Raw genomic sequence first — 18,512 nt, 5'->3', positions numbered from 1 at the left:
TGGTGATTGGAAGAGCTGTCAGTCAGCGAAAGCACTGCAGAAACACTCCTGTCCAATAGCGTTATTTTTTTTTAGAGTTTACCAGGTTTATGACTGACAAGTAAACTGCCATAGAAGTTGGCTAGCAAGATATTGGGCTGGACAAAACAAACTTAGGTCTCAGCGGAGGTCCGGATGTCACTGATGTGAGTATGAAAGATGTCACTAACTCCTGACACCTGAATGCACATGTCAGATACAGGAAAGCTGATGTCATTAGTGGGATTGCTGCAGACACTCCCACGATATGTTGTTCTGCAGTGGTTAACTAGTTCTAAATACTTCAACATAGAAACTTTATTTAAACTTCCAAACCTTCATCTAAATTAGGACATTATTGCTTTTATTTTTGTCATTGGAGTATTTTATATTCACATTTTTTTCCCTATTAAAAATGAATTGAAAACATCTTCAAAAACACACAATTTCGGCTTTTTACTAGTTCCACAAGTATAAATGTCATTCATTGAAACTTCGTTCAGAATTTCAAATTTTGAAAAATATTTTATACTTTCCAAAATATTCTAACGAACTGCAGACATACAGTACGTGTCTGCGATGTACTGGTTTCATATACGTCAACATAGAAACTTCAGGTATTATTCACAATAACAGTTGAAAATTCAACAACCTAGTGTAGAGAGAGGTTGTTCCACTTTCTTTTCAAGTTGCTCTGCTGTTCACAAATTGTACTCTTTGTACATGGTTTTCTACCAGAACGTAGACTAATGTGTCTAGTTTCATACAGTGTGGCTACCAAATCACATTGACTCACTGAATTTGAACCGCGACTCTGAGTGAGAGTACAATATAAACTGATCTCTCCCACTCTTGGGCAAAATTACAAAAGTCCCAGAGAACCATTTGTGACTCTTCAAAGAACCTATATCATTGTCTTCGAGCCAAGCCTTGGGACACTCGGGGTGAAGACATTTCAGCAATACCAACTTCAATCTTCACTTTACAATGAGTAGTTTGGAAGGTGTGTCAGTGGTGCCCTGTGTATTTGTAATGGCACTGCTCTGTATCTCACGGTGCCATCACTATAGTAACCACTTTCTGCAGGTGCCACTCACAGCTGATTCAGATCAGCAGATTAGACTGCTCACAGGTAAACACACACACATACATACAGTACATACATATGTGTGTGTGTGTATATATATATGTATGTACTGTATATATATATATATATATATATCACAGATAACAATAGAAAACTTACTGGCCAAAAATATAAGCATTCATCAAGCTACAGTAGTGTTTGTTGTGATTCTATACAGAGACAAAATTATTATTATTATTTTCCTTTTTTGTTGTTGTTTTTAAACATGTGTTTGCTTTCTAAGGTTAAACTGAAAAAGGAAAAACAATGTTTTATTCAGCGAAGAATAACTGAGATATGATACTTGTTTCTGAAGAAAAAAATGCAAAATCTGTCTTTTTGTTCAAAGAAAGCACTTGAATGTCAAGTTTCTATGATGACCTGCCAACAACACAAGTTTGAACTTGTTTTGCTGGCAGTGCAGTGCTACTATGCGACTCTCCCAGGAATTAGACACCACCTGAGACACCTATGTGCACTTTTGCTCTGTTATAATCCGTTTTAGACAAACTCCGGGGATACTGCACACTGCTCACACTCAAAATTACTACAGGAAACAGTTGAGGCAACTGATTAATAGCAAAGTTACCTGGTGTAAGGCTCATCTTATTCAATGTTGTTTGGAAAAGTTGTTATGCTAATTAGCAATTCAGCATGCCAAACTTGTGCATGGCTGTCTTTGTTTGCCACTCTTAGCTGAAATGACTTTTAGTTGATGAAAGTGACTGAGGAGGTGGACATTTGTATTCATATTAGAAGCTAGAGAGGAGCAGGTAACTCTCCGTGGACCCTGTCAGCAATAGATAGTTGACACTGGAAGACTTTTTTTCATTTTGGCTTCAAGATTCATTTTTACATCACTGGGGTAATATAGTCCTTCATATTAAAACCAAACACTCAAAAGGAAAGAGAGTAATTACACAGGCTGCTGTATTTAAATGAAGCTACCTTGCCATTCATCATATGATCTTTAGAAGCGGATATGTGCCTGGAAATAATTTTTGTCATTCCATGGCAGGCTCTTATTAATGAGAACCAGACTGGCGGCTCACTATAGAAGTTACCTGCCCTCACTCTCTATGCTAGTATTTAAATCCAATCTCAGAGCTCTGATATTAACCGCAAGGTTTTGGTAGAAGGAGAACAAGGCTCAGGTGTTGTAGCTGCAGGAGGGATTATGAAGGGATTATCCAGAACATGCATGATTCATTATTAATCTGGGATGCAATATAAAGTAACTTTGTCACAGACAGAAGAAATCGAACATGTTTTCAAACTGGAAAGTCAAGTTCAAACAGTAAATACCTTGTTACTTTCATCTCTCTGACTAATGTGCAGATTATGTACCTGGTAAAAATTCTAGGGACTATTTCCTGATATTAAAGCATGTGAGGAAGTGAGTTTTGTGGGGGTCAGCACACTTTCTTATTGTTGTTCATGCCTTTAGAGAAAAAAAACCTGATGAGTTTGACATTCTCCAGTCATTGAAAAGATCTAGGAGGGAAGTATTTTGTCTAGTGACGTGTTAAAGACAGTCCTGGGAAGTTAAAATGAGTTTAATGTGATGTGTACTGTCAAGCCGAGCTCAGACTGATATAATTCCCCGATGTACTCTTATTGTCTTTTATTATTACAACCTGTCTTACAGCAACAGTGCAGTGCAGACGATGAGGACAGCTAAAATGTTGACAGGGAATTATCTGCTGTGTAGGACCTGTATCCATCCAAAGTTACACTACGTTGCAGTCTTTGAAAGACACCTAGAGGTGGACAAAACTTTTGAGCTTTGTGGAATCACCTGTAGACCTGTTATTGGCCCTCAGATGGGTGGAAACGGGTGCAGATTCAGTTGCAATAATCACCGTTTGATTCATGAAACATGCTCATGTCACCTGAAAGTGGCGTATGCCTGATCAGATTTTGATAAATGAGGCAGATAAAAATTATGAAAATTAAAAATCTAATACCACGCCCCGATATCTTTATGGTTTAGAGAACTTACCCCTGAGATGCAGAATATGATCAAGAAGAAAAGCTTAAAATAGGTATCACCATGTCAGAATGTCAGAATAACAAGGTGATTCTGTTTGTCAGCCTGAAAAGTGGGATTAAAGGAAGGTCAGAAAACAACAGTGTGGAGAGAAATCACAGTGATGGCGTTGACAACAGAAGTCCAGTTGAGTTTCCATAAATCCGTTCCATCTATTGTCCACCGCTTTATCCTCCACATGAGGGTCACAGGGCCACTGGTGCCAATCCCAGCTGACATAGGGCAAAAGGTGGGTACACCCTGGACTGGTCACCAGTCCTTCAAAGGGTCAACACATAGAGACAAACAACCATTCACTCTTACACCTATGGTCAATTTATTTGGACTGTGGGACTCACCTTGTCTAACAACTGTGGTGAATAGAAAAAGTGGGTCAGCTGCAACAGATAAAACCCTTTTCAGGTGTCATACCTGTCAGCCAACAACTGAATGTGAGGTTTGCCGTAAACATGAACTGTCCAACACTGGACAGATGAAGACTGAAAAACATTTCCCTGCCTGATGAATTTGGATTTCTGCTGAGGCTGCAGATGGTAGAGTCAAGATTAATAAACATCAGCATGGATCCATGGACTCAACCTGCCTTCAGTCAACAGTTCCGGCTGCTGGTGGTGTAACGATGTGGGAAATGTTTCTTGACATAATTTGGGCCTTAACAGTGAGTCTTGTTTGTTTGTCCTTATATGGCCACAGTTTACCGTCTTCTACTGGAGACTAAAAACAGAAATGGTTCCATGACCATGACAATGTGGCAATGAATTTCAGTAGCCATGTTTACTAGGGGTGCATCGGTTCAACAAGCCCATGGTTCGGGTTGTATTGCAGTTTTGGGTTAGGTTCAGTTTTTATTTTTTGCCCATTAGGGAGAAGAACAAGTATTTTGTTTTATACAAAGATAGCATGTCCTGTTCAGACATGATGACTCAGGAATACTTCCTGAATAGATGTATTCTTCCCAAAACCCGGACATTTTGTCTATTGTGGCTTTACTTGAAATTTCCACTCTGCTAATCTCATTAAATCTTAAATATTTGGCTATGAACAGCCCAACAGCTTTTGTTAAATAGGCACTCACGTTGGATGTGTTACCTTGAGCAGACTTGCCATGCGTGAAACAATGCTTGCAGACGGTCTGTGCTTTGCTCCATTACTGCCACAGTCGATACTAACGGAGCGGATTTAAAAGTTGAGGGTCCCTCAGACGTTTTATTTTCTCCTCCATTTGCCATTCTCTGCTGATACTGACACTGTATTGTTTGGCTTCCATTTTGTTTCCATTGCGTTGCACATCATTCGTATCGTGACAGTAGAATAAAACATACAATAGGAGGAACTACCTGATGTTAGTATGATGTGTTGTGACTGTGTTGTCATGCATTATAATTCCATCTTCGGATCATGTGGGTAGTTGGTAATGGATTATTGTTGGTTTTATTCTGAGATAATTAAAGTTCTTTGTACAGTTTTGACCCAAAACTAATGTCGGATCATAGCCACCGTCTTCATAACAGATGGAGGATGGAGGACAGATGGGAAAGATCGTGGAATGCAGTGATAGGCTGAGGCCTCCTGTTGTTCTCACCAAACATAATTTTCTCTCCTTTTTACCTCGAGCACTTTAACATCATTGGAGTTATCTTAGAGTTGTGTCAATGTTTTTTCTTTTGCATTTATATATTTATATATAAAAAATCACTCTTTTGTGGCCGTGGCTGTATTTTTAATTGTAGTGCCTGTTCTCATGGGTGAATTTTGTTTTTGCAGTTTAATCATTTTGCAGTAGAGCATGTACATTGTGCCATATTTTTACTCAAGCTGTAGCTTATAGTGGGGCCATTAAGTATTATGACCTCCATGTTGTGAACTACTGGGGGTTCACTTATCACAGCGTGCATTAATATTTAACAACACAACAAATACTTTGTGGTCAAATTAAGTAAAATACAAGAAGGTATGTTCTGTGTAGAATCCAATTCCGGAGGGAATGAAATCTTAACAACAAAGATCTGTATACAAAGACTGAAAACTCTGGAGTAAAAAAACACAGTTTGAGTTTATAGCATGGGAAGAAAAGATAACAGTCTATGTCAACATAAGTCATGTAATGGCGGCTGGAGACGCTCAAGGTCAGTCTTATCCCAAAGTCAGAACAGTTTGGCACCTCCTGACTGTAAACATGAAAAATTCCGAGTCTAGAACATTTGAAAAATCTTGGTTAGGTTTTAAATATTCTTAAATAACAAATTTCCCAAATTCCCAGATTGTCAGCTGCTTATAATTCCACAGCTTATTACAGTTGATGATAACTGTAACACGTGCAAGGCTAAACAGTAACTCACAAAGTAATATGTACATTACCATACATGTTGATTTAACAATGCTATTATGATCATAGAGTACAATTATTTCCTTGTGTGACCTTAATGATGGGGTGAGTGAGTTTAAATTCAATGCACGGAAGCTAGTAGACGCGTAATTTGTGTTGGCCGGCCTGGGCGCTGCGAATGGTGCCGCATGTTTTTGCATCCTTCGTGTATTTGCTCCATTTGCCCGAGTTGAAACTTTCAAGATGGTATGACGTGAAAACCAATCAGCATTGAGATTCTCCAACTAATGTCCATGTATGGTGACCAGCCAGACTCAGTTGCTTCACGATAGAGGAAAAACTTATCATCGCTACGACACTAAAGGTTTTATATACAAAGACCTTTTAAAGAAAGAAAAAGCTTGAAAGGAAGTCAGTGAATGCACACAAAAATAGCACAAACATTTTCTTGAATGGTGCGCTGCAAAAATTTGTGTTTGTCCTACTGTTTCATGTCAGGAAATAACATCCGTAACACCAGGTTTATTCTCGATATGCTTGAGCATTGCACACATGTCGTTTTGAGTTAAATTCATTGACAGTTTGCTAATATGTAAGACCAACTTTCAATCACATCATTCCATTCCAAATGCCAATGATCACAAAATCACAAAAAGACATAAAATCAACAAGGCTGGTGGAGCCCAAAGACTTTTGCACACAAGTGTATGTCAGTAGTTTGCACATTTGCACATATGTAAATGGTTGTGGTAAACTTTCACAAATGTACAACATTTTCCCTTTTTTTTCCCCATTGGGACCATCACCATGCTCGAAACATGGTCGAAATGATCATAGTAATCATAATAATGAGCAGATTAGGCAACTCCATCATTATCCAATTCACAATGGTCCTGAATGGCATTCTCAAAGGCTGGGCAAAAAGCCTTCTATTACAGCCTCTCTCTGTCTGTCTGCATCCTACTGCCTCCTCTAACAACACATTTTTGTATCATCGTAATTTTGACTCAGACAATCATACAAAGGCTCACAGTTTGAGCTACACCTGTCTGTCACACGAATCTTAGATTTCTCGCATTTTCAGCACACAGACATTTCGGAATGATCAATGCGTTATGAGTCTGTCTGCATGGTGTCCACTTTTAGACACTGACTGCCTTTTTAAGATGTCACATGGTGGGTTTCCATCAGCCTGTTTTTATGTGCTTTTTTCATATGGGCATAAAAGAGTGAATGGAAACTTCAAATTGAAATATTGCATGAAAAATATCGATAAAAGGCATAGATAAAAGGTAAATGCGTATAAGTGCAATGGAAATGTACCTAGTGAATAATGAATGACACTGAAATCACAACTGAAAGGTCACTCCAGCCTCCGCATTTCACTGCACTGTAAAGAAAAAGTGGTGAGAATGGGAGGCGTTTATGGACTCATGAAGAAACCACTTTACTCAACTTTGTGGAAGAAAATAGTTACTGTTTCAAAAGTTACCGAAAACAAATGACACCCCTTATTTTTTTCATCAAGTTGTGCCTTCTTACTATACGATGACTCACATTTTAAATTTGTTGGCAACCACTGGGTATTTCAGTGAAAAAACTCAGCAGCAGTGGCTGAAAACCCACACAGAGCATCCTACCTTTTTACCTTTTTGGCAATTGGAAATACCTTTTAATGAAAACCAGGTTACAATAGCATAATGACTACATCTCCTATTATACATTTACTAGGGATGGACATTTCTAGCTAAAATGCTATTTGATTGTTCTCAACTCTAGCACATGAGTGCAAGTTAAAGTAATACAGGCTTGAAGGAGCAGCTTCAATATGCATTTAACAAATCTCCTAAATTTCTCCTTAAGCACTTTTATAATCAAGCAAATAATCAAATACTCGTGCCCATCCCTAACATTTACCATGCATTGCTAAGTCCTTGATGCTTATTTTGCTCAGCGTCCTCCCCAGCTACATCTACACTTCATCCAAATAGAATCCAATTTCCATTTTGCACCAGAAGAAGATGTTGATTTGGATCATTTAATACCATAATGTGCCCAAATCTATCCATGGCACTCATAGCCTGAGGAACTGTACAGCCGTGATGTGGCGTTCCTCAGAGCAGGAATCATCAGCACTAACATCAGTCCATTAGCTGCTGCAAGGGACAATTTGCTTTTATAAGGAAACTCCACAGAAACCCCCTTAATGTTCTGCATTTTATATGTTATTCCACATTTGTGCCTTTGTTGAGGCTCATTTTAGCGTTATTACTTTGGAAGGACAAGGCATGCTAATAATGCCACATTTGTCAAGATACACTGATGCACGGATCTTTTTAAAGTATTGGCAGTTCACTCTTACAGTTGTTATAACTTCATAATGGAGGTGCCACATTACTGTTGGTTGAGTTTTTTTTCCTGTTGGCAGATAAATCACTGAATCTCCCTCTGCACAGATGGATAACTTTGTGCAATTATGTAATTAGTGCTCTTTGTCAGGTTTGTTTTTCTTTGTTCCTGTAGACCACAGCACACTCTCTCACTGTCAGTTCCTCACTGTTTCACACACTGGCTGTGTATCAAACACGCCATTGAGTGTGACTGCCCCATCCACTCCATCACCGTAATTATATGTGTGTGAGCATGGTTGTTCATTGATACTCCTGCAGGGACTTTTGGTGCACAATGATCACTTAATTAAGGGTAATGGTAAATTGTAAGTGGTCTGTATTTCAGGGTTCCCACAGTCATGAAATTCCTGGAAAAGTTTTTTAAAATTAGAAAAACTCTTTTCCATTTTGTTTCACTCTTTTATGTCACACGTGTCATGTGATAAATGTAGAATGCATTATGTTCACTTCCGCATGATGTTAGCAATCTCTAAGACAATGCGTGGCTTTTGAATGACAAATATAGTCCACTGTGGATGTTGACTTATATTCCATGTTACATTTTTACTACAAAGCCTACAATAGGGATAACTCATTGAAGTAAAATCCTAATTTCTGGGCCTATAGTCACTCTCGGGGCTTACCTTTGTTCAATTTTAATTGAGCCCTTTTCTAGTCTCGATGACCACTCAAAGCTGCTTTACGCTACAGTTTCACCATTCTCAATTTCATACCCACTCACACGCTGCCGGCACAGCCGTCAGGAGCAACGTGGGGTTAAGTGTCTTGCCCAGGGATACATTGGCATGTATACTAGTGGAGCCGGGAATCGAACCCACCACCTACCAGTTGAGGTTATTTCTTCTTTGCAGGATTTTAAAGCATTTTACACATGTAAGTAATGAGCTGTTAATCTGGATCCACACCTGCAAATTATTGCCCACACATCAAAATTTTAAATGGTATAAATGGAGCAGCCGAGCAGCTAATATTCACTCAGAAGCTGCTTCTATGTGTGCACTGACATCCAGACATGAAGTCCTGAGGGGCTGTGATGTGAGAATGCTAATATTCACCAAAATCACTCCGAACATTCATCTGCCAGCTCCCAACTCAAATGTTCCAGGTAATGTAGGGAGCCCATGTGAGACCCAACATCATTTGGATGTTGTGGACATTCCCTGCTGTACAAAAATACACCTAGCCTTGGCTTTGTATCTGAAAACAGCTAAAAAAACAATTCTAAATTGACCAGCTACACTACAAATGTAGTTGTACACCATTAAAAGGAATGAAACTGGAGAGATGTAGAGGGATGACCATGTACTGCCTGTTCTCCTGCAGGTCCCAGGACTTCTGCTGTGAGGCGTGTGGCTGCTCCATGCGCACTGCCCTCCAGGACCTGACCCCCAACAGCCAACCCAGTGCAGAGGACTACAAGGCCAAAGAACTGGCTCAGCAAATTAATTTTAAGGTACAAGCAGTGGTAATTACATGAGGTTTCACAGATCCACATTGCAGCACTAATCCTGTGAGATGTCTCATAATAACAGGGTAGTGATAACTTAACAGTAATGAGTGAATCTCAATATTCCTGAAATATATTATGACATGACTGTTAATTAATTCCGTGTTTCAATGTTTGTTAAACTCTGTTTCATGTTGTATTTGCTTTCTTTGATTGCCTCTCACTGTGGCCACATCTTGTTTGATTACCAGTTGTCATCTGAGAGTCGATGGCGTTTGTAACAAGCAGTTAACATCGGTAGACCTTGATCAAAAGAGACATCATGCGCCGATGTTTTTCAATGAATAAATCTAGTTTAATGTGATGGTTATGATGACTGTGCTCACTGCAGGCAGAGTCCACTTCATCCAGACAGGCTAGTGAGAGTGGAGGTGCTGAAAGCAAGCCTCCCACACTCACAGAGGAAAACGCCTCCACGTCTGCCGGACAGGAAGCTGTTGACTGGCCTCAGGCTGAACAGGTTGGTGTTAAATAGTGTTGTTACACAGTTAATCACATAAACTGTATATACTTGATCCAGCACCGACAGAGCAGACAACTCCTGTGATATAATATACTGATATCATTCAACCAGCCATTTAATGATTCTGTTGAAATCAAGTTGAAAAATACTTTTTTAAGATTGGTAATTATTTGTTTACGTAACGCTTGGTTATATTGTGTTAACTCTTCAGGAGTAAGCATCTCAGTCATTCCGCCTGCTGTCATACAGCTACTGTACATATTATACAGCACTCTATTGTGCTAAAGTGGACATGCCCCCTTGTTACCATGGTAACAACTCAAAGTACGCTATAAAATGTAAGGAATCAGTCTAAAAAAATCCAATCTTACATTTGTAATAGTGTCATCATATCATATAAGTTAGGTCTGATATTAACCCTGAGAACACAGAGCATTTCAGCTGCTTTTTTTCCATTCATATGTTGAAAAGTGAAGTATATACAGAGGCTTGAAGAATGTGCAGTATAGAGTGCCTTATATCCTTTTCTTCACTTTCACCAACTCCATAAACACACCTGAGGAAAAACTACTCAAAATGTTAAAAATCGGACTGAATCAGTGAAATTTGGAAATATGTCACAGTTCAAAGTTCACTCGGCTCGTTTTTATGACCAGTAATAAATCTATTTTGTGACTTCTGCACAATTATTGCTACTATATATCACTACTAAAAATGCGACATAAAATGAATCATAACTTTGTCTCAACAACACACGAGAAGATGAAAAAATATGTATCCGTGCCGTGTGAGCACTAAGGGTTAACTATGTTGTATACCTGCACATTAATGCACACAACCAAGTAAAAATCCATTAAACTTTGCCATCAATGTCTTAAAACAATCATAAATATTAAAGGGATATCTAATGTGGTATTACAGTTGCAGTGTAATGTAATACTAATGATAAAATACTAATTAATATCATCTGAAGGTATGCCATTGTCTGCCAAAAGACCAGTCATATAATAGGGTTAGCTAATGGGGTATTATAGTAGTCGTGTAATATGGTGACAGATTACAAATGAATGTGATAATGTGATAGTATATCGTGTATGTCATGTGCCATACTGCAAGTGTCTACAGGATATCTGTCTGTACAATGTAAAACACAGTGCTTAGAAGTTTTGTTCCAGGCTAAAAACAAACAAACAACGTGCATAAAACACCAAGTCGCCAATGTCCAAGATAATGTCAACAAAATTCAGTTTGGCCTTTTTTTGTTGTTGTTGTTTGTAGCTTCTTCAGTGCTATTACCTGAGAATAGAAAAGCAATCAGTTTAAAGGTCAGGGAAACAGGCAGAAGAAAAGTTTGTCTCTGTTTGTCTTCACTCATGATAAGTTCCTGTTGTAGTCCAAAGTTGGAATTTCCGAGTGTTCAGTGGAGCGTTCCTTTAACTGGAACTAGGCATGAAGTGATATAAATATTATACAATTATCTGGACTAAAATAATTATGATTGATTTTATTATTTAAATGACTGAAAAATATTTTTTTTTTACATTCTTGAACTTTAACGGGTGTTGCTTTCTGTCTGCAGCTACGCAGGTCAGAAATGTTGTCGATATGAAGCATATTTTTTTGTGAAAAATAATACACTTTAATAAGATCCTAATATGTCCCAATTGTGGCAAATAAAACACATACTTAAGGACTGTATGCTGGTGAGCTACACAGGATTTTGAAATATTAATGTTTTTCTCCATTCACAATTGTCATGTTAATAATAATTCACCATCATTAACTTATTGTAAGTGATTTTGATCACAGTGAGTGATAAAATATCAGTATACATGTATACATATGTATGTATATGTGTATATGTATATGTATATGTATGTGTATATATGTATATATGTATATATGTATATGTATATATATGTATATATGTATATGTATATATATATATATTACTGACAGTTTAATTTTTATCTTTGTACGCAAAACACCATGTTGTTATCGACTGATATAGAGCTCCTGACGCTGATGTCACACAACCAAGGTAGCAGCCGCTGGCAAGTAATGACATTGTTTACCTCTATAGACTTATATATACTGGACAACACATAAATCAGGCAATATGTCAGACCAGTGAAGATGGTGGATAGATGTTGTGCCCCAGGATGCCAAAACAGTCGGCGATGGGTAGTTTTTCCATTTGGGATACTACCTGGTACCTATTGCCCCTTTTTTGGGTACCTGCTCTGGCGAGGTTCCAAGCGAGCTGAGCCGATACTAATGTGACGTCAACAGACTGCTGCCACTGATTGGTCAGAGAGTGTCATCACGAGTCATGAGTGCGAGGTCCGACACATGAATCAAACCTGACATTTTTTTAAAAAACAACAAGAGCATTACAGCGAGACATAGTCGGTCGACGAGGTGCAGATATTCCTCTGTTTGGTGGCTGACGAGAGGATCCAGTGGGTTTGTGTCGCATAGAAAACAATGTCACGGCTTTTTCAGACTTCTCAACTTGGAGGTGACTTCACTCCCACTTCCGATGTTAATAGAACATAGCATAGTTCCCTAATCTGATGCAGCATAGTTAAAAAAACAACCTGTCTTTAGCTCTCAGTGTTTTCCTTCTTAAACAAAAAAATCCAAAGGATTAATGTGGTGTTGTTTATTTAAAGTCAGTTTCTTTTACATTAATAGTTTCTGTTGATTTTGGTCAAACAATTTATCTGTTTCTTACATCTCACTGAGCTCCAAACTCATTGAGAATGTGTGTGGTAACAAATGATTCTGTGTTTAATATGCACTGGGTGAGTGTGCGTGAAATCAAGCACCCAGTGACACATCAGCGCTCTCTCTCTTAGAATCACTGTGAATATGATTTGGGAGCTTGAAGCCTGGTGTTTCTCCAGCTCCACCTCAGATGGTATTGGAAAGGAGAGGATTGATTTTGACTCGAGCTGCTGCCCACAGAAGCATAGCAGCTGTGTGAAGGAGCCGGAGCAGAGGGTGAACTTAGATTAGTGTTTTTCACTTTGGATAAACGGAGTGGGGCCACATCAAAAATAAGACTCGCCATCTGTCACTGACGTCAAAGGGAAAAGCCTTTTTTGGAATGAGTCAGGCCAGTCTGTGGTATCTCACACTGCTCTGGGATACAGGGAGGTGGGGATGAGTAATGACTGTGAACCATTATATGGGAAGGGAATTAACTTTTTTAACAGTGGCTTCTTTTAATGCCCTTTTGAAACATGTTTTGGCACCAATTTGGATGACTTTCAGGTCAAATGTTTATCAAATAACCTTTTAGAATAAAATTTTAACTGCACTACCATACCATTTTAAAGGATATGAAGGAGAGTCTGTATAGATTCTAAGCCTCACTCCACCCACTATATTCGGGTGAAATTAATGCTTTTTTAATGTAAAAGCAGGGGCAATGAACATGTTTCACTGGATGGTCGTCGTCCTCACTGACTCAGTCTGTCAGCACTGGTTACTTAAAATGAACATGAGCATTGTAACTTCTAATAGGAAGTTATTTATGGTGACAATGGAGCCCTGTGTCATTGTGCTCTTCCAGAAAGTTAATAAATTATGCATCATTATTTTTGAAGAAAGACGATAAAAGGGAAAACAGCCTGCATGGCTCACACTGAACTTGTATTTGTGTGAGAGAGCACAGTGGGGCTACAGCTAATGGGGATTTCTGTTACTTAATAATCTGTTGATTAATATCTCATTTAATCACTTGTGCCATTTTGCTCCACCATTAAATAAAAATAAAGTTTCCTCTAGTCCACAATGATGCTCTCAAACCTCCTGTTTATTGTTGCCAAGTTCAAAACCCTAAAATATCTATAAGGACAACTAGAGGATTTCACATTTAAGATCCTTTAACCCAAAAAAAGTCTTTGTAGCACGGCTGCTTCACCACAGCCGCTGGAGATGAGCCATTGTGTTTTAATGTTAAAAAGCTTAAAAAGAACAGGGCAAATCCCAAGCTTGGAAACATGATTGATCTGTGGCACTAAGGCAAAAAAGAAACAGTGAGAAATTTCCTTTCTCTCTGTCAGTCTGTCCTCCTCCCAGGAACGACTGATGGAGGGATTTCAAATATGGGCCACAAAGAGAAATAAAAAAAAGAACAATCCTGACATAGAGCCAGTGATAATGTCAGAGGAAGTGGCAGATAAATAAATCTACTGTATCCTGTAATCATCTTGTGATTGTAAATGGAACTAAGGATCTTTATTAGAACACAACAAAGGCTGCATGCACTCCAGTCCTTCTTAATCCAATCCTAGTTCGTTTGTTTGAGGAGGTGTGAATGTGTAACTGAAGAAGCCTAAAAACTTTGGTCTCATTTCGCTTCAAGTGAACGAAATGCAGGAAGCGGACTACAACGGAGGGCATTGTGGGTAAACGCAACCAAAACATATGCACGTGTAGAACGATAGCTGGTAGAAATGTCATGGTTGCCGCGTATGTGTTGTATATTCACATAAAACGATAGGATTTGATGCAGCTCCATGTTTTGCTTTTATGTGGAGGAAACAGAAGATGTCCTGCATTAACCAACAGTTGAGCGAGTTTTCTTGTTCTATGGTACTTCTTGATGCAGCGCCGCCTCAGGCGAGGAGGGGAACACATTATTCAAAAGGTTCAGTTCGTTTCACTAAAGTACAAAAGTGGGAAAGCAAACTCAGACCGGCTGAATGTTGCAACCCCCAATTCAACCGAGTCCCCAATCGGACCGAGTCTAGCGGAGACTATGAGGTGGGAAAATATTGCGTTTGTACTTTTTTCCATTATTATTCTAGCTTCAGTTCAAAATTCCCTGTGTCAAAACTACTATAATCTAATGCAAAAAGAAGAAGTTAAAGATATGAATTGAATCTGCCATAAAACACAGATGCATCACCTGTGATTAACAAAAGCTGTACTGTGTTAAATAATGATTTAAAGATATAAATGATGACATTTCGAACATAATGGGAGCTTTCTCGTTAAACATTTATATGCCTGTCTGTGACATTGAAATTAGCGCTGCAACAAATTATCAGTTAGTTAATTAGTTAATTCCCTATTAATCAGTTGCTATTAACTCCAATCCAGCTTTATTTATAGAGCACTTAAAATAAAACAGCAGCTTTAACGAGGTGTGGTACACAGAATTGATTAAATGAAAACAAATTATATTAGCAAACAACATTAAAATGATAATTCAAAAGAAAAAAAACAACATTTTACACCATTTTCTGTGTATACACACCATGTTCATTTTTATTTCATTACATAATTAGATATACAGTATTTTCTGTTATATAATTATATGTCTTTGTCTTGTTTTTGTTTTATATTATGTATTTAAATGGTAAATCGTCTGCCATTCACATTTTATTCACTCACACATTCACACACTGCAGACACTTGGGGTTCAGTGTCTTGCCCAAGGACACATCAGCATGTCGGCGAACAGAGCCGGGAATCAAACCCATAACCTTCAAGTTAAAAGACAACTTTTATGTGTTCACTATTTCATTAACAACAATGTTGTTTTGTTTTTTTTAACCTTTTTTCATTTTAGAATTGAATAAACAGAATATTGTGGGGGAAAAATCAGTAGTAATTGTTCCACAGTGTAGCTGGATCCACTCAAGTGCAGCTGATTAGTCGCTTCATTTCACCTCCACAGCCTGGTTTTGTCTCACTAATAATAACTCTCTATTCCACCACCACCATCCTTCCCTCCTCCTCCTCCTCCTCCTCCTCCTCCTCCACAGCCGGAAGTGTCTCCATCCGCTCGAATAGAAGAATCACAGCCCAACGCTGCCCCCGGCACCGGACGCCCTCTCAGTCCACGACAGCGACGCAACCAGCAGCACAACCATCAGGGACAGAGAGAGATCAGAGATGCAGCCAGCAGGCCGACCTTCGCCGCTGCCCCTCGTCAGCCTCAGGAGGGAAGCCACGCGGGCTCAGCCGTCCTCATCGTCGTGCTCACCTTGGCATTAGCTGCTCTCATCTTCCGCAGGATCTACCTGGCTCAAGAGTACAAGTTTGACTATGACCTGTGACCACACACACACACACACACACACACTCGCTCTTACACACACGCACACACTAGGCCACCTCCTCCTCCCCCTCCTCCTCCTCCTCCTCCTCACTCCCTGATCAGCCTCTCCTGACCCTCATCCCAACTGAACTCTGACCAGCTGAAGTGGAAGCAGAGCTGAGGCAGTGGCTGACACTGTTAAACCAGGACCTTTCATTCCTGCAGGGGGGGGGGGGGCATTCCACTCCCCACCAACACCTCGAGGGTGTCTTTTAATCAATGTGAATTTTACTCTCCAGAGTGTCGTGCATTTTTTTTTTTAAGAACGGGAGGCTTTGTTGTTAGTCATCAGCTCAGCGATGTCCCCGTCTGTGTAATTGTCTTTCCTGAGGCTGCCACTTATTCCCTGTATTTAATTAAAACTGTAATATAATATGCCAACAACAAGGAAGTACGGGGGGTGGGGGGGGGGTATTTGATCATGTTCTTAAATGGTATCTTCTTTATATGCGCTTACTTTCTTTTAGGTACACACACGGAACGGAAAATTTGAATTACGACTTAAACCGGACTTTTAAATGTTAGCCTGACTGAAAACTGTACTAAAACATTTTTAGTCGCGCTAACGCACCACGTCAAATTACTACTACATGTACGGAATGCTGGTGGAGGGCACTACACAGTGCCCGACTCCAGGTTCTGACCCGGAAATAAACGACGGTCCACACCAGAAGACGACCGCGAGAAAAACATCCCGAGCGTTTATTTTTGGACTGACAAGGAGACTGAATTTATGCTGTCTCAGCTTAAAGACTTAAAGTCAGCTATAACTGTTTTTGTCTGTGACGTCATAGGCGAACCAGAAGATGCCTAAAACTAAGAAGCTGAAAGGAGGCATAGCGCCACCTAGTGTAGCAGAGGCAGCAACATTTAATTCATTAAATCCACTCCCTGCTCATGCTTGTATACTGACACCTGACACAGGGACTGTAGTTCACTTAAAGCATAAATGGTGCGTTCCATGTGTAGTCAGAAGTCTGAATTTTCCGCAGCTTATTTGTCCCTTTAGAATCACTTCTGTCGTATTTGTTTCACAGTAAATCAGTCGTACACATAGTTCTGTTTCAGTTTTAACCGTAGACGTGTTGCTACGCTGTTTGCGTGAGCAAGGAATGTGGTGAACTGCAGGGTGACGTCACTCCCGGTTACAACTTCCGAGTTCCGATGTAAACGGAACATAAATCCAACATAAATCCGCCCAATGCCTGGATTAAAAAAAAAAACAAGAAGTGGACAGGGAGCCGTGAGTGACGGGGTTAAACCTGTGGTAATACTGCGCATTACCCTGGTATACTCACGTGTCAGGGTCCTGTAGTATCCCACGGTACAAGTCTGGATGCATTCCTACCAAAGAAGAAGAGAACAATGATGCAGCTTCCTTGGACACGTGGTTCAAGCATTGGGTCCATGTGTGCCTGCTGTGCACAGAAGTATACCAGGGCCTTTAGAGAAGGAGAGGTGATGGTCAGCTGTGCAACGTAGAGGCGACATGTGGCCACGTGTGCCTTTAGCCGTCATTCATAGATGTTTTGAGTGTGATAGCGTTCTTTCCCGTAAAGTTAGCGGCTGAAAGGTTGTTTGATGTCGACAGATTTTCTTTCCTTGACTTTGACTGAGCAGGAGCTGGTTTTTATTATGACACGTTGGCCAGAAGAAGATGGTTAGTGAGGATTTGAATGCGATAGCTGGTGTTTGGCATGAGAGACATTAGATACACACATATACTGTATATATAATTGAAACACTTTCAGGATTTGGACCAGGATCAATAAAGAAAATGACTAGATCTCCATATCCACTGGTTTTCACCTGGAAAAAAGGTGTTTTAGGGTTTAAGTCACGCTTTTAACAGTGAAGTCGAGCTGCAGCTCTTGCTATTTCGGTTCATTTGGTCCTAGCTTGTTATGATATATATACTAATCCTCCCGTGCTGTGTCTCACCTTGTAAAGAGGTCACGTCGTAGGTGGTTTCACGGCGCTGTGCGTTTCAAGGACAGAGCGACAAAAGCTTCCCCGTCCTTTTGTCGGACAGTGAATGAAAGGATGATGAGGTCTGCTGATCTGTGTGCTGACCTGACGACACACGGTCAGTGTCACTCTGCCTTTAAATGTCACCGGGATTGTACTGATCAGAAGAAAGCAGCTGTGGGTAACATACAGTACTGTCAGACCTGGGCCACCCTGGATGTGTGTCAGATTATCTTTTCACTGAGGCACCCGTGTTATCAGATTAGAGCAGCCACACTGCCTGTGAGTGAACCCCCCCCCCCCCCCCCCCCCAAAGAAAAATAAGCACTCATCTTATTTTCCTCAGAGAGCTGTGCTGTGCTCCATTGACAGTTTAGTCGACCGTGAAATTGTCTCAATATGTCTATATCTTCCAAATATGTCACAAACGCAACACGTTCTGTACCCATTTCAAAATAAAAGCACTCTAGTGTTTTAAATTCACAGAATTGATTTTTTGTGTGTGAAAAGTTAGCAGGAGCAACA

The 18,512-nt window shown here is 39.7% G+C and overlaps 1 protein-coding gene across 1 annotated transcript in view; it reads left to right on the top strand.

Moving 5' to 3' along the window:
* The window catches only part of ube2j1 (ubiquitin-conjugating enzyme E2, J1), a 50,305-nt gene extending 32,015 nt beyond the window's left edge, over positions 1–18,290 (top strand). The window contains exons 6-8 of the mRNA XM_058613830.1: positions 9,255–9,384; positions 9,770–9,898; positions 15,685–18,290. Of these exons, the coding sequence (XP_058469813.1) occupies positions 9,255–9,384; positions 9,770–9,898; positions 15,685–15,978 (553 nt within the window). The 3' untranslated portion in view covers positions 15,979–18,290. The remainder of the gene's footprint in view (positions 1–9,254; positions 9,385–9,769; positions 9,899–15,684) is intronic.
* The last annotated feature ends 222 nt before the right edge of the window (positions 18,291–18,512 follow it).

The sequence above is a fragment of the Solea solea genome, chromosome 17 (assembly GCF_958295425.1).
Source record: "Solea solea chromosome 17, fSolSol10.1, whole genome shotgun sequence".
NCBI classification, from domain to species: Eukaryota; Metazoa; Chordata; class Actinopteri; order Pleuronectiformes; family Soleidae; genus Solea; species Solea solea.
This window is presented reverse-complemented; position numbering and strand designations above follow the sequence as displayed.